The sequence below is a fragment of the Uranotaenia lowii genome, chromosome 2 (genome assembly GCF_029784155.1).
Source record: "Uranotaenia lowii strain MFRU-FL chromosome 2, ASM2978415v1, whole genome shotgun sequence".
NCBI lineage: Eukaryota > Metazoa > Arthropoda > Insecta > Diptera > Culicidae > Uranotaenia > Uranotaenia lowii.
The window spans coordinates 341,125,465-341,152,716 of NC_073692.1; the positions used below are offsets into that span (position 1 = coordinate 341,125,465).

At 36.5% G+C, this 27,252-nt stretch overlaps 3 protein-coding genes across 5 annotated transcripts in view; 1 reads left to right on the top strand and 2 right to left on the bottom strand.

Annotated features, from left to right (window-relative positions):
• Positions 1–14,425, top strand: part of LOC129746548 (sodium-dependent nutrient amino acid transporter 1-like) — an 82,257-nt gene extending 67,832 nt beyond the window's left edge. For 2 of the 3 annotated variants that reach the window (XM_055740240.1, XM_055740243.1), the window contains exons 5-9: positions 2,041–2,156; positions 2,268–2,893; positions 13,286–13,562; positions 13,630–13,724; positions 13,791–14,425. In XM_055740240.1, the coding sequence (XP_055596215.1) occupies positions 2,041–2,156; positions 2,268–2,893; positions 13,286–13,562; positions 13,630–13,724; positions 13,791–13,883 (1,207 nt within the window). In that variant the 3' untranslated portion in view covers positions 13,884–14,425. The remainder of the gene's footprint in view (positions 1–2,040; positions 2,157–2,267; positions 2,894–13,285; positions 13,563–13,629; positions 13,725–13,790) is intronic. The other variant, XM_055740242.1, reaches the window with a different exon arrangement.
• Positions 14,081–23,142, bottom strand: LOC129746549 (6-phosphogluconolactonase). The gene is made up of 3 exons (XM_055740244.1): positions 22,868–23,142; positions 22,303–22,799; positions 14,081–14,402 (listed from the first exon to the last, which is right to left on the bottom strand). The coding sequence occupies exons 1-3, from the start codon at positions 22,989–22,991 to the stop codon at positions 14,268–14,270; spliced, it is 756 nt and encodes a 251-aa protein (XP_055596219.1). The 5' UTR covers positions 22,992–23,142; the 3' UTR covers positions 14,081–14,267.
• A 312-nt stretch (positions 23,143–23,454) lies between these two features.
• Positions 23,455–27,252, bottom strand: part of LOC129745593 (protein CBFA2T2) — a 175,226-nt gene continuing 171,428 nt past the window's right edge. The window contains exon 10 of the mRNA XM_055738755.1: positions 23,455–26,994. Coding sequence (XP_055594730.1) covers positions 26,830–26,994 — 165 coding nt within the window. The 3' untranslated portion in view covers positions 23,455–26,829. The remainder of the gene's footprint in view (positions 26,995–27,252) is intronic.

Consider the following 27,252-nt stretch of genomic DNA (forward strand, 5'->3'; position numbering starts at 1 on the left):
TATTCGACGATATTTCAAAACACACTTGACAGAACGCCTCAATTGCAAATTTGCACATGTAAACAATACACTAGTAGGTAGCTTCGCTGAAAATTTCATCACTTTCCATTCATGCATGCAGAAGGTGTTCACAAAACATAGTAATCCTTTTTTTTCGAATACACTCGTTATATTGAAATGTCCTTATTTAAAGTTATTTGTATACCCAAAAAATATCTGATACATGGATATCTTAATGAAAATATTCTTTCCACTGAGATTTATGATGTAATTAAATTTTTGTTACGTAACATTTCCTCGCACTAAGTAATTATATCTTTTAAGTCATCAGCATGAGTAAATTTTGTTCACGTTTTGTGTTTTTTTTTCCTTTTTGCTGTCAGACATGCTGAGAGCAGTTAGCGTCCATATGAGCATCTTAAGGTGGGGAAGTGTGGCGGATCGCTAAGAAAAAAATAGTAAAGAAGAAGAAGACAAAGAAAAGGAACAAGTTTGAACAAACATACTTTTCTTATTTGAAAATTTTCGATAAATTTTTAGATGCCACACAAGCTCAACAACGCCATAATGTCATTAGGTCCCCATTTCCTCAATTTTTTTCGTTTCTTAAAAAATAAAACAGTAATCTGAATTGAAAATTAACAACCAAATGGGACATATCATATGTGATTTTTATCGAGGAACCGAATGAATGTTGCTTGAGCCACGGCAAGTTTCATAAATTGAAGCTATGGCTATTTTACTCTTAATTCTCTTATATTTTTAAATTATTCAGACGAAATCATGATCGGACCTAAAAACTTTGATCCATATACGACTTTGTTTATATGTATTTTGGGGGTGTGTCTAATAAAGGCTGTGATAAATTGGAGTTTAGGCGGTTTTCACCCTTGAATCCCCTATATTTTTAAAATACCTAATTCAGAAAAAAATTAAACTAAATAGATTCACATATTTAGTGTTTTCCCGAAAAATCGAATGAAGGCAGTTTGAGCCACCGGACGCTTCGGAAAATTAAGATGTGACTTATTTACCCTAAATTTCCCTATCACTTTCATCGAATACCTTTTAAAATCATAAAATCAGAATTATTTAAAAAAGAAATAGGGGAAATGAGGGTAAACACAGCCATATTTTCATTTCCTTAAGTGTGCGGTTGCTCAATCCGACTGATACTGTATACAGATAACATTTTATTAAAAGTCCCTGATAAATAGAAAATGAGGAATAAGAGACGTCACTTCAGCATAGCGGCAGCAGCGGTTTTTTTGTCGAACATCTCGATCCTGTACTTCTGCTTAAACTTTGAGCAGTTAAACAAGCAAAAGGTACATTCTCCAGTCATCTGGACGTTATAACCTTAAGTCCTTTGAAGACCGTATGATGATACGAATGAGGACAGACAATTTATTAGGGATGGAAAATCTTCTATCGAACTTGAACCAAAATAAAATCTTCATGTTTTCATTTTTGTTGGAAAAAATGATGTTTAAATCTCATACAAATTAGAACCTCGTTGAGCGATCTCATAGAGTTAAACAAATGAGTTTAGCATGCTGCCTCCAAGAAACTAATTTGGAGGCTAAATTTAGAGACTCATCGGTTTTTTAGCCTTCTCTTATGATAATGGAAAGTTTGTATTTTTATATGTTTATTTTAAAGAGTTTGTATTTTAAACGGTGACGGTTTGCAAAACATTCAGCCTTCTAAATCGTAATGGTGTTCACTAACAAAAGCATCCTTCTAGGTATTTTATGAAATCTGAAACTAATAATCACGAGAATCAATTGCAGCATTGACAAATGACAAATTAACCTGTCACTTTCTATTACCAATGTCCAACTCTTGATAACTTAATTGAAAATGATTGAAAATTGGTAGTTGGGGTAGTTAGAGAATCTCAAAGCCATTGTTCACTCGCTTCCTTTCATGGATCATATATGTAAGTCGCAGTTGTCGTAAAGTGCTTCACATTCGTGTTTATGAATGATGCATATTAACAGCTTACTTATCATACAATATAAACTCTCATCCCTCCAGGCGGGTTGTGTTGAAAGAGATCGACAGCATCGAGGACGGAATTGGCCTCCCAGACTGGCAACTGACGCTGTTCCTCTGTTTGTCCTGGTCTATCGTTTTACTCACGCTTATCAAAGGTAGGTGATTGTAAAAAATGTGAATTGCCGCAGTTTAAATCAAACAATAGTTGACGGTTTATCTTTTGTTGCTGTTACCTGTTTAAATCGTTGTATCTTTCTCCTTTACAGGTGTTAAAAGTTCCGGCAAGGCGTCATATTTTCTGGCCCTGTTCCCATACGTGGTTATTACAATTTTATTGGTTCGAGCATGTACGCTTCCAGGGGCCGTCAATGGAATTATCTATTTTCTGAAGCCTCAATGGGATAAGATCCTGGATCCAAAGGTTTGGTATGCAGCCGTAACGCAATGCTTCTTCTCGTTGTCGATTTGCTTTGGCAACATCATCATGTATTCCTCGTACAACAAATTCCGCCACAATGTCTATCGGGACGCAACAATCGTAACGACGATCGACACCTTCACCTCGCTGCTAGCCGGATGTACCATTTTCGGGATCCTGGGGCATTTGGCCCACGTGATCGGTAGCGAAGATGTTGGCACAGTTGTTAAACCAGGAGCCGGACTCGCTTTCATTTCCTATCCGGAAGCCATCGCCAAATTCGATGTGTTACCGCAAGCCTTTTCGGTGCTGTTTTTCCTTATGCTTTTCGTGCTCGGCATCGGAAGTAACGTTGCGATGACTTCCTGCGTGATGACCGTCATTCGGGATCAGTTTCCACGGGTTAAGAACTGGCATGCCGCCTCGGTGATTGCCGTTTGTGGTGTGGCTCTGGGAAGCGTTTATGTGACACCGGTAAGTATTTATTTCTTAAAATTGGTTTGTTGGAAAGTGTTCTCCAATTAACAATTTTAGCTTTATTATGGTCAGCAAAATTTCGTTTGGACTATAGCATAAATCTTCATAAAAAGCTAAAGCGCATACTATAACATCACCTGGACTCTAATAAAGCCAGACTATTTGACGATATCCAAGAAACGTCATCATGACCAATCATTATGCTATAACATTTTGGGCACCAAAGCTTCTTAAAAGGCTATTATGAAACATGTTAGTATTTTTGTTGTTTTCGATTCTGTTTTCGGAGTTTTTTTTTATTTTTTCCAGCAACCATGATGGTTGATGAATGATAATTGCATTATTGAGATATGATCAGGTGAAATGGAGGCTGGATCATTCAGTCGAAAGTCATGAGGCCGAAAGCCATTCGGCCGAAGGTCATTCAGCCGATGGATGCCACTAGGCCGAATGGGTTATTCGACCGACGGTTATCCAGCCGAATGCTGTTAGGCCGAAAGGACGCAAGGCCGAAAGGATGTTCGGCCGAATGGTCACTAGGCCGAAAGGTCATTTGGCCGAATGGTCATGAGGCCGAAAAATCGTAAGGTCGAATGGTCATTAGGCCGTATGGACGATAGAACAAATGGTCATTAGGCCGAAAGGTCATTAGACCGAATGGTCATTAGGCCGAATGGTCGTAAGGCCGAATGGTCACTAGGCTGAATGGACACTAGGCCGAATGGTCATTAGGCTGAATAGTCAGCAGGCACTCTCCGGTCATTGTAAACTCAACTATCACATGCACAACATTCAGCGTGCTGAATCTCCAGTATGTGGTAGTTGTGAATCAGATGTGGAAGATCCCTTCCATCTTATATGTAACTGTCCCTCATTTGCCAGACTACGTTTTCGTACTCTGGGATCTTACGCTTTAAGCGAATCTGAGTTTAAGAAATTAAACTTAAAAAACATTCTATCATTCCTCACCGAATGTAGAAAAGAGCTTTAATGCTAATAATCCCTAGTGGAAAGGCTTTATGCCATCTTAAATAGATTGAATTTATTTCTTCCTTTTATAGGTTTTTCAGGTTTCTCAGGTAAATGATGAAATCAGTGCTGCAAATTTTCTTAAAGCACAAATGATACTGACTGTGATTTTCTATCAGTGTAAAAAGCTTCATCTGAAATGAACGGAATAGAAAAGTCAACAAATATAAAAGCTTCTGATCGGCTCGGTCATCCTCGTGCCTACAGAAAGCTGTGTGAGTGTGTCTATCAATCAGTAGAAAGCTCACTCGTAAACTCGAACTAACTTGTTTCACTCGAAAGCTACGAAAGCGTCTTTCGCTTAGGCATTTCTGTCACTCACTGTTTTTGATCAGTGACTGCAGCTTAAGCATTCAATCAGTGTCAGCGAAAGTTGCTGATAATTTCAGTAAGCATTTGTTTTTGCCATTTTTGTAAATTATGAATTGGGATTCAAAAAGAAAACGCGAATTGAAAATCGCTGAGACTATACGATTACTTGAAGGGGGGACAAGAGGATGGATGAATATAAAATTCATGAGAATTGAATTTATGGTAATTAATAATGACAAAAATATGACAAAATGTGGCCAAAAAATGACAAAATTATTACACAATGTGATAAATATGTTGAAAACATGATAAAGTTTTGACAAAAGTATGAGAAAAATCTGACAAATATGACTAAAATTTGACAATAAAATGACATCAATCAAACAATTATGTCATAAATATGACAAAAAATTGACAATAAAATGACAAAACATAACAAAAATAAGACAAAAATCCGACAAATGAGACAAAAATGTGACAAATGTGATAAAAATATGAAAAATAACACAAAAATGAAGCAAATTATTTACAATACAATGACAAAACATGACAACAAAATTACAAAATTATGACAAAGTCTGACAAAAACGACATAAATTTAAATATAAGATTATTAAACTTCGAGAAACCTTTGTCAAAAACATGTCTTATGTGATGAAAATAAGACAACATTATGACATAAATCTTATTATTAAAACAAAATTATCACAAAAAATTGACAATAAAATGATATATGTGGGTAAAAAATGGCAACAATCTGGAAGATACCACATTTGTAATATTTAATCATTTTGTCAAATTTTTACATAGATTGACGACATAGTCGTATTTTTGTTCTTTTGATATCAAATTTTCAACTATATAAATTTGTCTGATTTTATCACAATTTCATGTCATGATTTTGTCAATTTATTTTCATATTTTTACCACGCTTGTCATAATTTTGTTATATTTGTCATATTTTTGTCAATTGTTTACGACATTTGTCATTTTATTTTGCCATGATTTTGTCTTTTTTGTCATATTTTTGTTAAAATATTGTCATATTTTAATCAGATTTGTCATATTTGAGTTGTGTTAGTAAATATTTTTCCATTGTATTGTAAATTTCAGTCCTATTTGTCAGATTTTTTTTGTCATAATTTTGTCATACTTTTACCCCATTGTCATGTTTTGTCATTTTACTGCCAACTTTTTGTCATAATTTTGTCCCCCACATTCGTCTACACGCACCCTCACCAGCGTTCGTCTCGCCAACCCGAACACTCATATCTAAACCTTCACACCATTTGAAAAAGACGTATTTTTTATCAGAATCCTTCAAAAATAGCGATCTCAGCAGCAATTCTGAAATTTGCGCATGTCTAGCGAGTCGAACAATCTTTGTCACCATTCAACTAAACTTAATGATAATAGAAGGGCTCTTATTTCACTTTCAGCAATGTTCGCTTGACACTGAAAATGAAGATTGGATAACCTCATGAACCTGCAAAGAGCCTGAACCCAGCAAGAAAAAAATTCATTATCGTTCATTTTCCGCTTCGCTGCGAAATAAACACGAAGCGGCCCGCCTCGAATTTATTTCGCTGCGAGGCGGAAAATGAACTTAAAAATCACTGGGAATGTATACTAAGCACCGATGTTGCCGATTGGTGAATGAATGTGCAGAGAGCTTTCAGGACCGAGCTTTCTGTTCATTCTCGTATGAATCTAGTTGGAATTGAACTGACCGATACACTGCAATAAAGTCAGCTGATAATTTCTCACTGACACTGAAAATTTGCAGCACTGGATGAAATCGTGGATAAAAAAAAAAAAGGCTAGGCACAATTTTCCCGTATGTTTAGATAACGTGCCGCTATTAAGCCTACCCCCATTCTGATACCTGATACCTGATGGTCATCTGGCCGAATGGACACTATGGATGCAAGGCCGGATTTGAACATTCGGCTTTGCAAACACGGCCTATCGTCCATTCGGCTTGACGACCATTCAGTCTAATAACCATTCGGCCTTAATAGCCAAAAAACCAATGTTTAAACCATATTATGAGCCTCTTTTCTACTGCCAGTCAAGATTTTACGTAAAATGCGTATGAAATAGTAAAAAAATAAATGCGCCTCGTCGATTCTGATGGAAAAAGCTCAACTATATCATTTTCAATTCCCAGTTTTTCTTTCAATTCAGGAAGAGGTGAAACTACAGCATCTCCTTTGGGTTTTAACCCATATAGGCTATGTTTCTGTTTATTTAAAGAACCATTTTGTCGGTTTTTTTGCCCACCAATTTTCGTATAACGAAGACATTCGAAGACGTTTATTTCTTTATCTGTTACTTTTAGGATCGATTGAAAAAAAATTCAAAGCGGATACATACTGAAAGATACATAAATTTTAAACTCCTTATCTGAACTACATAAATACATCATACAATATGCCCCAAGCATAGGGTTGCCATCCGTCCCGCTTTTCCCTCAAAATGTCCCGCTTTTTTTCAAGGAAAATTTCTTTAAAAATCACAGACTAACACCGTAAAAAATCAAACTTTATCCTCTTTATGATGAGGTTTTTTTTCTCAAGCAACACAACACCAAAAAAATCGAATAGGTCATTTTTCTCAAAATAAGCATACATTTTTTCAGAGCTTTAATAAGGCAATATTAAAAGCTCTTAAGTTACAATAAGATTCGGATCAATCAATCGTTCTTGAAGCACGTTCAACCAATGGAATAACTTTAGTTTATATGATAAAAATATTGCTTAAGTTGCTTCTAAATGATTATAAAACTTAATTTTTCGACAGAATCTAAGTTCAATTGCCTTTTACACACCATCTTTTTCAACTTAATTAGTCAAGTATTCAATGAATGGAAATTGTCTTGAGTTTCAAATTTTTTAAACAAATTTGAAATATATTTTTTTCGTGCACAAAGGTGTTTTACACGATATTAAATTCGCCGTTTACTTGTAGGACTTGAAATCTTTCTCTCAAATAACGTGTTAATCAAGGTTTCTGAAATCACAGATAAATCTATAATTTCAAAGAATTTTGAGCAAATTTTCATCACAGAACACAGAATTTTAAAAATACTCACAGATTCCACAAAACTTTAAAATTGCATTCGTTTTTTTCAAAATTATTTTTTTAATGTCGTTATACATTTAAAATTTTTAAGTATGAATTGGAAAATATGTTAAAATTAATAATGTTCTTTGATTTTTCTCAAGTAAAATGTAAGACAGGCGCATATTGACATGACTTTTTAATGAAATTATTGAAAAAAGCGTCACAGAAAACTATCACAGAATATTTGGATAAAATCTTAGATTGTCAGGTTTTTTCATCGTCAAAACACAGATTTTTTTTGAAAACCTTGGTGTTTATTTGCGAGAACCGTGAAAAATAACCGTGTTTATGGCAAAAAAAAACCGTGTAAATAGATGTCATGTAAGAAAACTTTAGCAAAATCAATCCGTGTTAAAAAAAATCTTAGTGTTCTGTCTATAAATAACCTTGGCTGATGGTATACGTATAAGTATGGCAATACAATTAAGCTATTTTTTAGAGTTTTTTAAATGTCCCGCTTTTTTCTGCTGTGTCCCACTTTTTTGTCGTGAAATGTCCCGCTTTTTTCTGAAAGTCTCTGGAAAGCCTACCCTTACAATAAGAAATGTGAGATTTTCACTGATAGCGCGAGCTATCTCAGGGCTTCAGAATCAGCTTAGTCCAAACATTCGTGGATTCAATTATGTGAGGTTGCTTTGGAAAATAAAGAAATTGAACCGGTTTGGATACCCGGCCATGCTGGAATCTCGGGAAATAAGAATGCCGATTCCAAAGCTAAAGCTAGTGAATCATAATGGAGAGTTAAAATTGGCAGGCATGGCAGATTCAATGGACCTCTTCAAATCCTGATCTTTAAGTCATGATCTACTCCAAATGAAGAATAATGTCTCTAAACCCAATAATCGCAATCGCCTATATGAAAATAAAGTGTTAACTAGGCTGAGAATCGGACACAGTCGTTTAACCTATGAATTCCTTTTCACCCCCTGTTCTGATCCCCCTCTTTGTAACATTTGTAAAACTCGTTTAACTATCGATCATATTTTTTTCGAATGCTCCTTCTACTCAATAAAACAAAAAAAAATAATTTGGGAAACTCGATAGAAGACATATTAACGAATAAGGATTGTAATGAAAAATCAGTTTTTGAAAAATACAAATTTATTCGAACTTATGTGAAGTAGACTTAAGAAATTAGTTTTGTAATAATTGTTAATTTTTCATATTATTCAAAAAAAAAAGGGACGCCAAAGACCTCTGAGATTAAAGCGTCAATAAACTATTTGAAAAAAAAATTGAACATCAGACCGCTGCGAGCATTGTGAGGAAAATTTCATATTCATGAATTTTCACTACTCAGTTTTTTTTTTTTTGGTGATTGCAAAAATATCTCTGTGAGTTTTTAGAAGCATTCATTGAGTCCTGATTTAAAGCAACGAGATTCAATTTGTATGGATTGTATGGAAATGTGTATCAAAAAGCAAAATTTTTCATTCAAATATCCCCAGAGACGTACTGAATGTCTAGAAAAATACTAGTAATAGAGCCGGAAGCTACTGAACCGATTTTCTCGAAACTTGGCATGTGTGCGCTTTTGAGGCTGGGGAAGGTTCCTATTACAGTTTGAGACCCAACCGTCTTACTGGGAGGGGAGAGGGGGTCTCCAAAGCAAAACAGAAATTCAATCAAATGGAACCGAATTCGGCATGGGAGGAGATTCGGCTACGAGGAATATTTCAATGAATGTTTGGCACCCCTCTCTTTTTTCAGAGGATTCTTTCATAATTTTTAACAGATGGAACCAGATTTGGCATGTGAGGATATTTGGATACGAGAAATGTTTCAGTGTTAACAGTTTATCACCGCTGGTTTATGATTTTAATTTAATGATTAATGGCATTTCGGTGAATTATACATTCTAATAGGAAGAATTTCAAATGAAAGTAATGAAAATTATAGACGGATAGATTAGATTAGGAAGCATGAAAGGTGTTGAAAATGAGCCAAGAGCGTGATTTGAGAAAACTTCTTGCCGCACAAGACCATTTGTCCCACATCGTATTATTGTCTAGAAGAAGCAAAGTCGATAGGCTGACTTTGCATTGATCTATACAATGATACATGGATGGATCGAAGCACGTGTTTTTCGTACCCTCCGATCGGGGTACGAAAAACACGTGCTTCGATCCATCCATGTATCATTGTATAGATCAATGCAAAGTCAGCCTATCGACTTTGCTTCTTCTAGACAATAATACGATGTGGGACAAATGGTCTTGTGCGGCAAGAAGTTTTCTCAAATCACGCTCTTGGCTCATTTTCAACACCTTTCATGCTTCCTAATCTAATCTATCCGTCTATAATTTTCATTACTTTCATTTGAAATTCTTCCTATTAGAATGTATAATTCACCGAAATGCCATTAATCATTAAATTAAAATGAGAAATGTTTCAATGATTTTTTGACATCCCTCCTTTCTTCAAGTGGAGAAATTAAAAGGGGGAGGGGGGCTTCCATACAATTTTTATTGCGAAATTCGATAACTATTCGAGCATATGGAACCGAATTGGCTTGGGATGATATTTGGATTTCGGAAAAGGTTATATGATTGTTTGAAACTCTTCCGGATTTGCATTGGAAGGATAGGAAGAGGAGATAAAACTTTTGCAATACTCAATAACTTTTCAAGCGAGGGGAATCAAATTTGGCATGCGAGGGTATTTGGATGAATGAAATGTTCCCAAGTAGAAGCTCTTCCCACCTTTCATTAGAAAAACAGTTTGAAGGTGGAGGGGCCCCCATATAATTTTTAGCAGAACAGGTTGAATAATTGAGCAAATGGAACTAGATTTGGCATAAGAATATATGTGGATACGGAGAAAGGCTCTGGTTGTTGAGATCTCCCGTGATCTCAGTAAACAAATAGGAAGAGAAGAGGTGGCCACCACAGTTTTTTTTTTAAATTCGAGAGTTAATCAAGTCGAAAGACAACGAATTGGATATGGGATTGTATTTTGATATGAGTTATGTTTCTATAAGTATTTTGGACCCTCCTTTTCTTCCATTTAGTAAGATAGGAAGAGGAGACGGGAACCTCATACATTTTTGTTGCATATTTCTAGAGTTAGTCATACGAAAGAAACAAACTTTTCTTTTTTAGGGTATTTGGGATGGAGAAATGTTTCTATGCTTATTCGGGAACCCTCCAGTAGTAGAGGGATAAAAAGGGAAAGAGGGGGTTCTCATACATTTTTTGCATAACTCGATAACATTTTAAGCAAATGAGGTCAAATTTGCCATAGCAAAGTATATGGAAATAAGAATTTAAGACTTTGTTCAATGACTCGAGAAATGATTTAGCAAATTTGACATAGAAGGGACAGAGGGACTTTTGATTATTTTTTTTTCAGTTTTCTGAAGCTTGACTTTCAAAACTTATTTTTTTTTTATTTTATCGAAGTTTTGGCAAATTTAGCAGATTGTCCTCCTTTGGTAGAGAAATAACATATTTGACTTGCTATTACTCCATCTCTGTTTTTGAATAATTGCATCTTTTCAGATCCAACCAAAACAGAGTATCAACTTTTTAGGACCTATGGAAGTGTTATTCAGGTAAAAAGGTCGAATTATAAGGCAGCCTTCTGTTATTGATTGTGTCAAAAGTTATGTAATTAAGGGTGTTCGGATCAAAAAGTGGTCAAGCTAAATTGTGTGGAAATCGATTATTTGTTTATTGTAATAAACCAAAGTATCTTTCTTTTCAAATTTCAATCTGTATAAAAGATGTAAAAAATACTCAGTTAAGATTCCGGTCGACCTAGTTCAAATTGGCGAGACTTTCGTTTGACGCCTGACATCAGATTTTGTACAGTCACCTAAGGCTTAGTGCATTTAGAAAAGGGAGAGTTAGCAATACGTGTATCTTAAAAACCATTCGTTTAATCGAAAGTATTATGGAGGAAATGAAGGTAATCTAATGATAATTCATAAAAAAATTAAAAAAAAATAATAATCGTTTTTGGTGAGCGAAATTTCTAATTTATTCTTGGTAGATCCGATCGGCCGGCGCACACTTTTTCAGTCATTGATCAGTTTTTCTAACTTATACATCGTCAATCTGTATTTTAGGTGGCTGCATCATCCTCCTTCAATTTCTGCTAGTTTTCTAATTAATACTTCTCTTTTAGAAACTAAGGGCAATTTAGTGGATACAGCTGTTTCGGAATTAACAGAACTTGATTATTTTTTAGCCTTTTAAAAGCGTTTTTAATGGAATTTCTGCTGAAAAAATCTGTCAATAACGAAGGAAAACAATCATGAGATTGAACTTATAATCGGTATAATTGTATAATCGATTAGTATAGATAGTAGGTTGCGAAGGGTACATAAAATATAACACTTTTTTGGCTTTCAAAAACAGCGAAAAGCTTTTTGTTTTAAAAATTGTTGTACTTTTCCACAGGAGCAGACTATTGGCAAATCATTTTATTTTATGCAAAACAACCAGCAAATAAAAACTTTAATCGGGACCTTACCACTAGTAGACACGTTTTAGAATTCAAACGCTGGAATTCGTTTGAAATAGGAGTTTTCGTGATTCTTTTCGTCCATCAGAAATCACCTGTATCATTGCCTCGGTGCCGGCAGTACAGCTTTCGAGCAGTGGAACTAGCAAAAACTTGTTGTTTGAGGTTAGGTTTGAATGGCTTATAACTAGGCAACACTTTCAGGTTATCGTAGTATTTTTTTTTTGACATTTCGGTGACCTACACTTCATTTTTCAATTTTTAAAAATTAATAATTCTGGTAAGAGACTTGACTTCCCTGATGACTCTTAACCGTAGTTGCCGATCATGTCCTTCAATTCTAAGCTTGATTTGAACTTTGTGCATATTTTTGACAGTGTTTTAATACTTTTCCATCACTCTTACACAGTAATTTTTTAAAATTATCAACGGTTTTGTCAGCTATCAATTTTAAAAAGATGGATTTTGAAGGAAACTGTGCTAAAAATATTTATTTTCATTTTCTCTTGCATCGTAAATAGCTCAGAATTGCGTAAATTTAAAATTTTGAAAAAAGTAGGTCTGAAAGTACTTTTTACAGGCAGTAAAATGCTTACAAAATGTTGAATGTCCGATTACTATTCAATGAGCTAGAAGCAAAAGAAAGTGTCCCATTTCTAAACGAACTAAGCTTTAATCCAATTTCTTCGGCTCAAAACGCCAGTTTGCTTTGAACTGCTTCTCACTGCTTACAGTTTTTTGGGTCTTCTTACGGTTTTGCTTTACTATCGTCCAATATTTTTCGATTGGGAGAAGTTCTGGTTTTTTTTCCGAAGATTTTTATCTGGAATTCTTCTTTTGTCTCTAGGAATTGAAATATCATGAGGGGGGGGGGGGGGGGGGGGTTGTTATAATAAAAAATGATCAAAATTTTCAATAAATTGAAACAAATTTAACAAAACCTTGCATGCGACAATATTACATACAATCTAGATTGCATTAATTGAAAAAAAAATCTAGTTATTTTAGAACAAAAAATTTAAAATATCTCAAATTCAAAAGGTGATACAATTCGCATCTTCTACAGTTTGACTTTTGATCTTTCAACTGTGTGAATTTGTTTCAAATTTTCCATTAAATTTCCTCAAACTTTGTTTATCCCCCCTTCCAAATTATTGAAAAATCGAAGGGGGTGACAAAAAAAAATGTTTGTACGGGGTTGAATAAACCAATTGGTTTAAAATCCCAAAAAAAAAAGTTTGTTCCGGCCTAAATCGTTTTTAATAATTTTTTATGTTTCAAATCCTCCCATATCTTTCAGAATCAGACAGCTAGATAGAACCTTTCTGCACGATATTGTTCTCCATCTAAAATTTCTTTCGCATAAATACTTACGTAATGGATTCTGAAAAGGAAACAATGATGTACCTATTTAAAGTATTTAATTTAAAATGTTCTTCTCATCACTTCTTCCAGGGCGGCCAATACATTCTTACCTTGGTGGATCATTTTGGAGCATCTTTCATTGCGCTTGTGCTGGCCATTGCCGAACTCGTTACTCTGGGCTGGATCTACGGCGTTGATCGACTCTGCAAGGATGTCGAATTTATGTCCGGCCATCGTCCCGGAATCTACTGGCGGTTGTGCTGGCGCTGGATTACTCCCCTGCTGATGTTCGCCATTTTGGTGTATAATCTGATCAGTTTGGAACCACTTACTTATCAGGGACAAGTGTATCCCAATATTGCCTATGGTAGGATTGTTTTAAATTGGATAAAAAATGACAATGAAAATTCATATGATCGAATTGTTTATTTCAGATTTCGGTTGGTGCATAGCAGCATTCGGTCTGCTCCAAATTCCTATTTGGGGTATCTATGCAATAATAAAACAAGACGGTAAAAATATCACGGAGGTAATTTCTATTTAGGAAAAATGTAATAATACCCTGTAAAATTTACTCATGATTTGTTTGTTTTAGAAAATGATCAATGCCTTCCGGCCCCGTAAGAATTGGGGACCCATCGATGCCAATCTTCACCACGAGTACAAAAAGTTCATCAATCAAGAATAGTTAAGTGCTAGAGTACAAACATTCAATCTTCATTATCGAACTTCAATTGGGTGCAGAAGTTAACGCTGAGTGCTGCCATACAAGAATGGAAATGATGGAAGCTACACTATTAAACAAAACATTTCCAGTGCTTCTAAGTTATTATTGATTAGAGATTTGTGATATCTTTACGAATAGATAAGAACTAGGTTAGCCCGTACATTTTATTATATTATATTTATTGGTTCCAATTTTATAAAAAGTCAAATGAATAATATCCTTAGCTGACGACACCAGATAACTTTTAAGAGTTCACTTTAGAGAGATTTCCCAAAAAAGGCACATTTTCCGATGAAAGAAAAACAATCCCTGATACGTTGAAAAAGTAGATTTGATTGATACAATCTAGTTCGATGGTTTACGAGATGGATCTTCTTCGATGAGGGAGCCAGCTCCGTCACAAGCTATAAACACCAGACGTCCATTTTTGGGGTCAACTCGGGTTACCGGTAGGGTTTGATCTTTGTCAACCAGGATTTTCTGCAAAAAGGCAAAATTAAATTGAAATTATCAGCTACGTATAATCAGTAGATTCAAACTTAAGATTCATCATTTTTGTTTGGATAACCTGACGCTACACAAAAGAAAATTTCGACTATTACGTGTCACTGAAAACTGCAACCTTTAAAATAAATCAACCTGTATTAACAAAACCTGTAATTTTAAATTGTTTTCCTTGAAAGTTAACAAAAATTCATTTATTATTACAGCACATGTCCTGTAAAAAAGTTGTACACTTAAAATTAAATGTCACGTAATGATGTTTTCGACCTGTAAAATTACTGAAAATGTCCTGCTCATTTTTGTTACATTTACAGGAAATAATTTTTTCTGTGTATAAAGCCTACCCCTTTTCTGAATAAACGTCCAGTTTCAGAACGTAGAAATGACGTGATGCAAAGATGGTAAATTTCGCCCGTCACGCTTGACCCGACTAGTTTTGTTTCATCAAACGACTGGCACTGTTCTCAATTGACGGAGCCTCACTACTCGCATGACGGATAAAGCACGACAACAATCAACATTTCTCCATCATCGACTGGCTAAGCTCCTACACATGGTCAAAATTTCTCCTGAGAGTGACTGGCAAATCTCTTCACACTTCGATCGGCTGCTGACGGCAGGTACAACTAATTGAACGACTTGCTGGCAGAGAGCAACAATAGTAATAAAAAACTGAAAACGGGCTTGCTGGCAGAAGCAACAATGATAATAAATTCTTTTCTTTTTCGTCTTTGGTCGTCTTCGGCTTGCTGGCAGGAGCAACAATAATAATAAATGCGTTCCTTTTTTTGTCACCAGTCGTTTGAATGCGATTGCTTGACTAGGTCATTCTTTTAGCTTCAAATGACTGGGGAATGAATGACTGGCAAACGAAGTGACTGGTCGTTAAGGAACAGTCAATTGAGTTTGACGGACCAAGAGGCTTCACAGTCACAGCTTCACGCCTCATGACGATGACTTTTGCCAAGCCTGACGTGATGGTGTAATAAAAGAGCAGCTTTTATTTCATTCCAAACATGAAATAGCCGTTTGAAAATCTCCAAGCCACATTCTTCTCGATTGTACATTCCTGTCTAATAACCGTAGGCTAGTGATTATCGCAAGCAGTTCCATTGCACATTTACACTGCAAATTAGAGCTTCAAACAGTTGGCAGAAACAACACACTGAAAAGTCAAGGTTTTAACTTGATTTTGAAAATAATAAAACAAAATTATTAAATAATGATGAAAATTGTACACACATTTGAAATTATGACCATTTTTTTAAACTGGTGGTTTTAGACAGTAAAGTTATTTTCAACCGCTGATATCCTTGTTAAGCAGTTTTGCGTGCGCTTTAAGTAAAACATTCTACAACATATCATTTTGAGTTGTTATCACTTTTCTCACACACACACTTTCTCTCGTGTACGAATGAGAACGGTATAAGAGACCTCCTAAAACTAAGTTCAAGAAACAAGCACGAGAACATGGTCGTTTTTAAGGTTTATTATTACAAAGGCCAGGATTAAACCACCAATAAGACTAGCGGGAAAGGGGACTTTTGTTGAAATTCACATCAATTGTAACGCAGCAGTCTTCGAACCTATAGAGACTTCAGACGTCATTGCTTCTTATCTACAGTTCTAAAATGTGGAAGAACAAAAATCTCTGAGAAGAAAAATAACAATAGCCATCATCCGGATAACCATACCGTATAAAACCAATACATGTAAAGGGTGTCCACGATGTAATTGCTACACCTCTAAAATTAAACCGATGGGTAGAATTTAATGAAAATTTGGGTGGATTTAGTTCATAGTGCATTGGTTTACATCCTGTAAAGCCTAGTCCACACTAGGCAACATGAACTGCGATATTTGTTATGAGACGAACTTTGTTGTCTGTTGTTGTTGTTGGAAACCTGAGCCGGTCTCAGTGTCTCCCGAAGAAAATGGGAGACGCTTAGACCGTCTCGAGACGAACCGTCTCCTAGTTTGGACTAGCCTTAAGTTTTAAAGTCCTCTGATCAAAACTTGCGGAAATAGAGTCAAAAAAACAGCTCGTGCGTGATAAAATCTTGCGCATTTATCACGAGACAAGAATTTCTCGCATTGTTTCATCGCCAAGACGTTGGGAATCGTGAATTCCACGGTGTCGCAAGTGATTAAGCGGTTCGAAGAACGATTGACTACCGATCGAAAGCCCAGAAGTGGCATTTGCCTATGGACTGTAAATAAAATACGAGTAAAATGGTAAAATCAAGTTTAATAGTTATTTTTCAATCCCTGAAAATTCGATAGCAATCGGATGAAAATTCGAATTTTGCGAATCAATTTTGTGTGTGGCAATTTCATCGTGGACACCCTTTACAGCCACAAATGTATAGATTTCGGGAATTTGTTCATCTCTCTATCAGATATTTTAAGTTCACAGCCGTTGATTAATCTGATAAGCAAGTTTGACACTCTCTTGTGGCGGGATTGTTATTTATTAGTGTTCGAAAAAAAGGTGTTTCGCACAGACTTATTATTTTTCACCTTTTTTAAAATGACTGCTTACCCAAGCAACCAAAAGTCACATATTTACTTCAATGAAGGCATTGAAAGTTACATATTGGCTGACAAAGAGAATCAACTGCCCAATTCCCTCTAGTGAACTTTATGTACTCATTAATGAACTTTAAAGTTGTAAAAGTGATTAATATGTACTTTGTATGAGATTTGTTTAGCCCAAATCCCATGAGTGAACTATATGTACTCATTAATGAACTTAAAAGTTGCAAAAGTGATTTATACGTAAGTAGTACGGGACAAAAGTGCTGTAAACGGGATTTGGTAAGTCACAAAAAGTGCATTGAGGTGCTTTCAAAATCAAATCACTACTTCCCGTTTAAGTTTCAGTTAGAACAACATCTAGGCGTGGTCTAGTGGTAGCGTGCTCGATTCTCATCACAAAGTGGGGGTTCGATCCCCAAGCCGGGCAAGTTTTTTTTTTTCAATAAGTAATTTGGTAATTGAGTGATCATTCTGATGCGAGATATGTAGGAAATGTAGGAAAGAAGCAATTGAGCGATTTGTCGAGTTTGGAATCCGGCGCGTGACATCATGGCGGCACCATGTACAGAACATAGTAAAGTCTGCTTCATTTAATATTGGAACACAAACAATTGCGTGTAGTTCAGTCATTTATTAACGAATTCATAATTTGTTTTTCATACAAATGTAGCATTTTCTTTACTCTTTCATAAAAAAAAATTAAAAAAATTATTCATTGCTGTTTCGAAGAAATTCTCGTACTTTTCCCGTAATACGGCACATTAGGCGGCGCACACCCTTTTCGTCCACCGTTTTGGCGATTTGATTCCACCAGTTCTTCATTTGAGTCATATTCCTAACAAGTTTTCCCTTTGCCTTAAGCCTCCGCTTCGTGATTGCCCAGTATTTCTCTATCGGCCGGAACTGGGGGCAGTTTGGAGGGTTGAGGTCCTTCGGTATTACGCTGACCCCGTTCGTTGCGTACCATTCCATAACCGTTTTGCTGTAATGGCAGCTTGCGAGGTCCGGCCAAAACATTACTGGACGGTCGTGGGCACGAAAAAACGGCAGAATCCGTTTCTGTAGGCACTCTTTTTTGTAGACTTCTGATGTCATTGTCTTGTCAGTGAGAAAGACTTTGGTTTTCTGTCCACAACTGCATATCCCCTGCCAAATCATGTACTTGCGGGCGAATTTATCCGCAAACACGAACTTAAATTTTGCAGGTACATCCCCCCGAGCCGTCGCCAAATAAAATTTTTGACCTGGGATTTGCCCAAAGTCCGCCTTCACGTAGGTCTCATCGTCCATCAGAATACATCCGTCGAACTTGGTCAGCACTTGGTCGTACAGTTTTCGAGCACGGATTCTGGCCACATTGTTCTGCTTCAGCGTCCGATTTGGCTGTTTGCTGGCTCGGAATGACCTTATTCCTTCCCGGAGACGAATTCGTCGCACCGTACTGTGAGCGGCCTGGAACTTATTGGCCAAATCGCGGTCTGAAAGATTGGGATTCCTCTTGACGGCCTTGATGACTTTCCCACGCAGTTTCCGGTCGACAGTTCCACTCCGACGCTTCGAATGCGGCTTCCGAGCCGTCGTCAATGTTTCCTTGTACTGCTTGATAACACGCCATACGGTATTTCTGGGCATTTTAAGCTGTTTAGCTAGCTTCGATGCCGACAACAATGGATTTTCAAGAAAACTGTGCACAATTTGATCTCTCCGTTCGGCTTCCATGGCGGTTGTTTACAAAATGCTATCGTTTGGTGTTATGACATAAATACATGGTGAAAGGTAATGAATTTCCCGACACGTGGGTGAAAAAAGTTTCCAAATCCGTCCACTAGGAGCGCCACAATGAGCAAAAGAATTTGTTCCAATATTAAATGAAGCAGACTTTAAATAATCAAGTGAAGGTTATATGAACCGATGCCAAGGGTGCAGTTGAGACAGGAAGAATTTTTCTGCTTATTTCATGATTTTTTGGAAGCTTAATTGAAAGGCCGCTGGAAGCTGAATAGTTAATCATTAATCATTTTGGAACTTGAAAGTATCAATTCACAGAACTTCAATAACAAAACAGTAAAAATCCACAAGACTTGGAAAATTCTGGATCGATAGGTCTGAAGCCAAAAGAGATAAAAAAAAGAACTTAAATTTTGAGCTGCATAGAACGCACTTCATATCAATAATGGTGCTGGGTAAGCGTTTTTGTACCTGTTTTATGGGACTTTTGGTTGCTTGGGTAGACATACCAAAATATACAATTAAAGCACACTCACTAAATTAGTGGTTACGTGTGGCTATCGTAGGCTTGCCAGATTGCCCGGTTTTATCCGGGTTTGCCCGAATATTTGATGCAAAATTTCGGGAAAGTCCGGTCCGGCCCGGTCGCCCGGATATCGTGAAAAAAGTCCGGACATTGCCCGGATTTTTTCACAATTTTAACAAAGAAACCAAATAAAAAATCAAAGTTTTTGAGTAAGTTTCAGCAAAATCAATTAACGGTGTGGACATTTCCAACGGTTGTTTCAAATAATTTCGCTGATTTACTTTCATAAACCTTTAAATATTTAAGTGTTCCAAAAAGTTTTTGGAAGTCTGCAATTACATTAATAAAATATTAATTTCATTTTTTTTGCATTTTATGTTTGCTTTTATATATAACAACACCTAAATTTTGCCCGGTTTTTGGATTTCAAAAATTGAAATCCATGCCCGGATTTTGCCAGGTTTTTTTGAAAAAATGCCCGGAATTGCTAGGCCCGGATGGGACTGGAAAAAATTCTGGCAACCTTAGTCTATCGGATTGTAGTGAAGCCAGTAAGTCGAATGTGAATAAACACTGCGGGAACTTCCTTCTACGGGACCAGCGTTTCAAGATGAATCAGGTTACATCGATGTTCATAGGGAGTCCTGCCTTCGGGATTCCAGTTAAGTTTCCGAAGAGCAAAGCTAACAAACGCTCCCTGGACACCATCGAGAGATTGACTCAAAGTCAGTTGGAACGGTGCCCAAACTGGAGTTGTGTATTCAAGTATACTTCTGACGATCGAACAATTAAGTGTTTAAAGGTGCATACACGTCCTTGAAATGGAAACCAAGCATAGCTTAAGCCTTGGCTGTTATTGTAGTGATATGCGTGTGAAATCTAATCCGGCTATCGAAGGTAATACTGAGGTCCTTAATTGTGTCAACAGTTTCGAGAACAGTATCACCCATTGTGTAGTCATACTAATGCATGTTACGCGTTCTTGATAAACTTATTGTTTTGCACTTTTGAACGTTCACCAACATTCCATTCAAACCGCACCATCTCATGACAACGTCGAGATCGTTCTGCAACATGATGCAGTCCAGCGGTGATGTAATTTGGCGGCAAAGCTTTAGTTCGTCTGCGTAAAATAGTTTATGCGACGTCAACATCTTACACAAATTAAAAACGAACGATATCAATATTAACGGCCCAAGACTACTGCTTTGGGGAACAACAGATGGTGTCAAAAACTTCGAAGAGCAGAAAGAGTTGATTCTAACATAGGCCAAGCGAGAGGCCAAAAGCTGTGAGGAACGCGGTCAAAAGCTTTGGAGAAATCGATGTATACAGTGTGAACTTGCTGACGACTCAGAGACGATATAGACAGAAAGGCGGTAGCCTTACGGGGTTTCGCCAGGGCAGTCGAGGCAGTGCAAACGAAGAATTTTGTTCTGAATTCGCTCGATATGGACAGAATGCTAGGGTGCTCAAACTGGTGCCGCATATTCAAAGACAATTCGCACTAAAGAGCAGAACACTGTCTTGAGAGCGTAAGGATCCTCATGGATTTCTGCAACGAAATACTTTGAGCTTTATTTCGTTGCAGAAATCCAAACATAGCGAGGGCTTTAGCTGTTGTTGTCGCGATATGCTGATTAAACGAGAGCTTCTGATCAAAGGTTACTCCTAGATGGTGACAACTCTTTCAACCGGATTGCCACCAAAAGCGTATTCGAAGACCAAGGAAGTTCTGGTTCTACAAAAAGCTGATACACTTGCACTTATCGGCGTTTACTTCACTCCCATGTTTTCCACACCTCGCGAGTAGTCTATTGATGTCTTCTTGAAGCGTAGCACAGTCTACTCTCGAGTCAGTGTTCCTGTATAATTTCTAATTATCTGCTAACAGTAGTTTTCGCGATTGAAGGAAAGTTGCTAGGTCGTTGATGAAAATCTCAAAGATAAGCGGTCCTAAGTGACTTCCCTGTGGAACACCAGACGGCATATCAAAACTAGTAGACTGAATTCCACGAACATTTATAAAGCCATGACGATGTAACAGGTAGGAATGCAACAATTTGGTTGCCTATTCTGGGAATTCGTAGCGCTTAAGTTTCTCCATCACGACCATCGAAGGATTTGACAAAGTCTACATATATTGAGTCCATCTGCAGTTTTTTTCATCAGTTGCAGCTTGCAATTCAATGACATAGCACATCAAGTTGGTAAAAGTCGATCTTCTCCGGATAAACCCGTGCTGGACATTGGCAAGTAACGGTCTAGCTGCTGAATAGAGCCTGAAGCAATTTTTCAAAGGCTAGGAGAAACTCCTTCTGAGATGGATTGGTTGAAAATTAGACAAAGCGGTGTTGCAAGAGAATATTCTCGAAATCTACGACGATGGAATTTCATCTGTACCTGGAACTTTCGATGGATCGAGCGTACTGAGAACGTTTAGCACCTCCGGATCGGTATTTAGCCTGACGTCGTAGTTCCAAAATAGGTATCAGCACAGTCAGAAGTTGACGAGCTATATACGCTGCTGAAAAATTCAGCAAACAAACAGCTGTTTCTCTGATACTGCTCGAGGTGCATCGATGAAACGATACAGAAGATGGAACCAAATATAGTATAACTTCTCTATTATAGGTCTTATCTCTTTGATGTCTTGGACAAAGTTGTTTAGCATCAAATTTTCTATAACTTTGTTTCAGATGTCAAGTTTCTAAAATAATTACTCTCCGAGCTATAGGCTAAATATGAATCTTAACCTCTAAAAATCAGTTTATTAATAATAACTTTTTTCAGTTAATTTTAAGCTTAATAATATGTTCCACAAAGTTGTTTATCTTGTTTAAATACACCATTTTGTTGAACATTTCAAGTTTGTAAAATGTTTTAATATATTTGAAAAACCGTAATTCTTGTGGTTGTGCCTTATATGCAACCTCTTTACTTTTTCATTCTCGAATGACGTTAACAGATTTTCAACGTAAGTTTTCAGATTTTCTTAAAACTTACTAAAAAGAGTTGAAAAAAAAAATTACGTTAACATTGCGATCGTGTCTTATACCCAACTTTCATATCTTTTTTACTCACCTTCAAAATATCAGCTTTTGATTGTCCTTGGGCCCCGAAAAGGCAGATTTTAGCATTGTTGATCAACGGGTAGGTCATCGTGACCCGTTTTGGAGGCGGCTTTGGCGAGTTCTCTATTGGTGCAATTAGCAGCGTCTTCTCATCCAACAGCGGATGCCCGGGAAACAGCGATGCAGTATGCCCATCCGGTCCGATACCCAAAATCAACAAATCAAAGGACGGAAGTTCTTTCGAGTTTTCTAGCTTGAAAGCTTTCCTTATCGTCTTCTCGTAGTCGGCGGCCGCTTCCGTAGCCGTCAGAGAGCAATTGACCGGATAGAAGGCCGATTTCGGGAATTCCGGATGCTGATCCAGAAGATCTCGTTTGTAAATGCCGTAGGTGGATTCCTTATCATCCTCCGGTACGATCCGTTCATCACAGAAAAATATCTGCCATCGACTGAAATCCGACCGCAGGTCGTACATTCCTTCCGACAGAACGGTAGCCACTGAGCCTCCTGGGTAAAAAATTTCAATTTAGTTTGACTTTCAAATGAACGTTGGAAGGTTGAAGTTGAACACTTACCTGAAACTCCCAGGCGGAAGAATTCCTGCTTGGCTAGTGTTTCATTGGCGAATTTTTCCAACAGCCCCAACATCTCATCGCAAATGGCATCCCCAACGCGGTAGAAATTCAAACAGGAACACATTGTTGATAGGAATTTCGGGAACTTACACGTAACGACAACGATGATGACACAACTGGTAAATGTTTTGCTGGGAATGAAGTAAAATGCACAAAATTCTATCTACGCGACCGGAGTGCTGGAGTGATGTCATGCGTATGCATAAATTTGTTTACATTTTTCCAGCCGACACGGTCATGAGCTTCTGATCGATTCCAACTGTAAATTTAACCATATTGAAGCTTGAAGAACAACATCAAGAGGGCAGTGCGAATGGAAAAGAGTCGCATTGCTGCGCCACCTGTTTGTCATGTTTTGAACTAGCGTCCATTATGACTACCAGAGGACTCTGACTGTTACATTTTACAGTCAGCCCAATGTTATTGAAAATTGGAAGTTTGTTTAAAAAATTTAAGATTTGAAAAACAGAATAAGGGCGGATTTGATAACATTCGGAATTCAGAATTTGAGAAAAGAACACCAGCGATTTAATTTCAAAACAAAGAATCGTTTATTTTCTTCCTGTTTGTTGTGTATAGTTTAGTTTTTTTTTTATCGTTTTAATGTTCTGTTATCGGTAGAGATTTTTAGTTCCAAGAAAGAGGATTTGATTTGCATGCTTTTCGTTACAATATTGTGTTGTTATGTTTTTCTCTCGAATAGGTCTCGCTTTGAAACATAGAGGAAAACTATCTTTCGAAAAGTTATTTACATTCCTGTGTTAGTTTTGACTATGAGAGATTTTTTCCGTTACAGGGTGACTGTTTTTTTTTAGTATTTTCATCGCTGGTTTACCTTTTTGTAGAAGGTGCATTTAAGTTGTGATCTGATCACGTTTTCCGGACTTCAGTTTCTTCCACTCTGCAGAAGAGAAACAGTTTCGAATAATGACGATTTTTGTGTTTTCTCAAAGGAAACTTTTTCCTCACAGAGTAGTGGTTTAACAGTTTTTTATTCGTAGTTACTATAATACAGGTGTTACTATCAACTAAGTGAGAATCAATAAATTAGTCAACAACGCTCGCTAGTTTACACAGGTAGATTTCAAATGTAGATCGATCTTAGTGTAGAGTGTTTCTTGCTTACTACTTCCTAGTGCTTTGGGAGATTTGGTTTAGAAAAAGGTGGAGACAACTTATAAACAAGACAATGTTCGTTCTTTGGAGTTTCTATAAGTCTACAAGTCAATGGGAGCCTCGATAGCAGCGAATCATGAATCCATTTTAAGATGCTTTCGCTTCGGAACTTAGATCTTGTCCAAAATAGAAGTGCTTGGGCGAGAAAACTTCTTTAATATTTACTACTGATTTTTGTAAATGCTATATTCTATTGTTATCTATTGAATGCTTGCTTGCTTATGAGAGTGCTTTTATACTGAAATGAAAACAGAAGCACGTTATTCTCCCAACCGAAAACGGAAGCTGGATTTTGCGCAAAACAGTCAAAAGCACGTGGCTTGGAAATCAACAGGTGGTTTTACCGGTCAGAAAATGCAATTGAAATATTTTTACGCTACTGCTTTGAATACTTTGAACACAAATAAGTTTCCGTAGTTTTGGTTTTTAGCTTTAGGAAAACGAAAATTAAACCGTAACTGTGCTCGATTGTTTAGTAACTACCATTTAAGAACTTGACATCTACAATAATTGTGAATTGAACTGGTTCTAGTATCTCCGCTAGGTTTAGCCTACAAGAGCTCTGTTTTCTCATATTGCACATTTTTTGCTTCTAGATTTACAGGATGCTGTTTTCTGCATTTCAGAAACATCGTCGTTTATCGTTTATTCTTACTTAGAAGAACGTTAAAAACTAGGTGAAACTACTATAGGATGTCTCTCATTACGCGTAATAACACTAGTTTACAAAATTTTGAAAAAATCGTGAACTTGATTAACTGACCAACATTTTTAATGTAAAATTGGGCGCTGAATCCGAAAATGAAATTCAAAAAAATCTCAGTAGAACCGTTTTTGAGTTATGCTCCAAATATGAAATTTCGAAAAAATTAAAAAAGTTTTTGTACTAAGATTAAAATATCTCTGACGGCATAGCAGTAATTTGAAATCCCCCTTTTACATATTGAAGGTGAATAAGTTTTCTATCGACCATCTGAACACTGTTTTTGCGTTCGACCAACAGTATTTCTGATATTAGTGACTTTATGAGAAAAAAAATTATAAAAACGCATTTTTTTTAGAGAAAATTTTGTTTCAACGAAAGTTTTAGACTCAATGGTAGCATTTAAAAAATCTGATTTTCATTTGCGCTTGAATGTCAATCTAAAACAAAGATTTCAAGTGGTTATTTATCAAAATTGGTTGAAAATTGAAGAAGTTATGGCTACTTTACCATAACTGAAATTTTTGGAGTTTTTAATAATTTAACGAACCGCAGTACACTTATCATTGTGTAGGAAGAATGAAACATGATAAATCTCACTTGCTCCAAGTCAAAATTATTTATTAGCTTACCAGAAGGTCACATGCCAAGTTTCAGGAAGATCTGACCATAGGGAGGGGTTGCTTGAGTCTCAAACTTGAATAAAATTTTGAGGTATTTTGCCAGGAAGGAACGAAAAATACTGGTTATTCATCAATAACTTTTTTCATCACTAGCTGATTGTTTTTTACGGTTGATTTTCTTAAATCCTAAGTTGAGACAAATATTTCACCCGAAGACTGTAACTCGATTGGATTTGAAACAGAAAAGTTATTGCGGTTTAAAGATTGAATTTTGGTCGAAAATTGTCGTATAAATCGCAATGGGTAAAAAGTACTCATTGCGTGTTGGACAAAATTTGCGGTCTTTGAACCGCGATAACTTTCCTGTTTCAAATCCAATCGAGTTACAGTCTTCGGGTGAAATATTTGTCTCAACTTAGGCTTTAAGAAAATCAACCATAAAAAATAATCAGCTAGTTATGAAAAAAGTTATTGATGAAAAACCAGTATTTTTCGTTCCTTCCGGGCAAAATACCACAAAATTTTATTCACGTTTGAGATTTAAGCAACCCCTCCCTATGGTCAGATCTTCCTGAAACTTGGCATGTGACCTTCTGGTAAGCTAATAAATAATTTTGACTTGGAGCGAGTGAGATTTATCATGATTGATTCTTCCTATACAATGATAAGTGTACTGCGGTTCGTTAAATTATTAAAAACTCCAAAAATTTCAGTTATGGTAAAGTAGCCATAACTTCTTCAATTTTCAACCAATTTTGATAAATAACCACTTGAAATCTTTGTTTTAAATTGACAATAAAGCGCAAAAGAAAATCAGATTTTTTAAATGCTACCATCGAGTCTAAAACTTTCGTTGAAACAAAATTTTCTCTAAAAAAATGCGTTTTTTATAATTTTTTTTCTCATAAAGTCACTAATATCAGCAATACTGTTGGTCAAACGCAAAAACAGTGTTGAGATGATCGATAGAAAACTTATTCACCTTCAATATGCAAAAGAGGGATTTCAAATTACTGTTATGCCGTCAGAGATATTTTAATCTAAGTACAAAAACTTTTTTAATTTTTTCGAAATTTCATATTTGGAGCATAACTCAAAAACGGTTCTACTGAGATTTTTTTGAATTTCATTTTCGGATTCAGCGCCCGATTTTACATTTGAAATGACCATCAGTTTACTGAGTTCAAAAATGCTGTAAACTAGTGTAATTAGTCAAAGATGACCTACCAAATGCGCTTTATCGTTTCATATCGAGATAGTATTTCTTTGAAAAAACAAAACTTTTCCATTTTTTCACTCTTTGTAGATCTTGAATTCTTGCGTTCGCATACTGAACATGTTCATACTTATTAATTTGACTAGCATAGATACTTTTTCTTCGGTTTTAACGGTTTAGTCCGTCATTTGGGCCCGGCGCCGGAAGTTCCGTTGGCTGTGCTGCCCCCACTACCGACGACTCCAGGCTGGGGCTGCTGTGGGGTGGTACTGCGAGACTGGGACAGTGCAGCTCGCGCATTGGCCACGTGCTTCTGGAAGGCGTTTTCCGCTCGCGATGTTCCGCAGACCTAAAAGATAACGAAAAATTATTCTATGATGATACCCAGTAGCTTACAATATAAAAACTAAATGGTTAGTTAAGATTAAGGAAAATGAGCTGGAAGTTGACACCTAAGGGCTGGTTAGATAGTTTTTTCCAAGATCTAGGCTTCGTTTGACGAATATGATTGCTAACTTGTCTAAAATGCATTAAAAACTGTGTTCTGGCTTAGAACTTGGAATAATTTGAGCTAATTACCTTAAAACTACCAATTAAGATGCTGTTA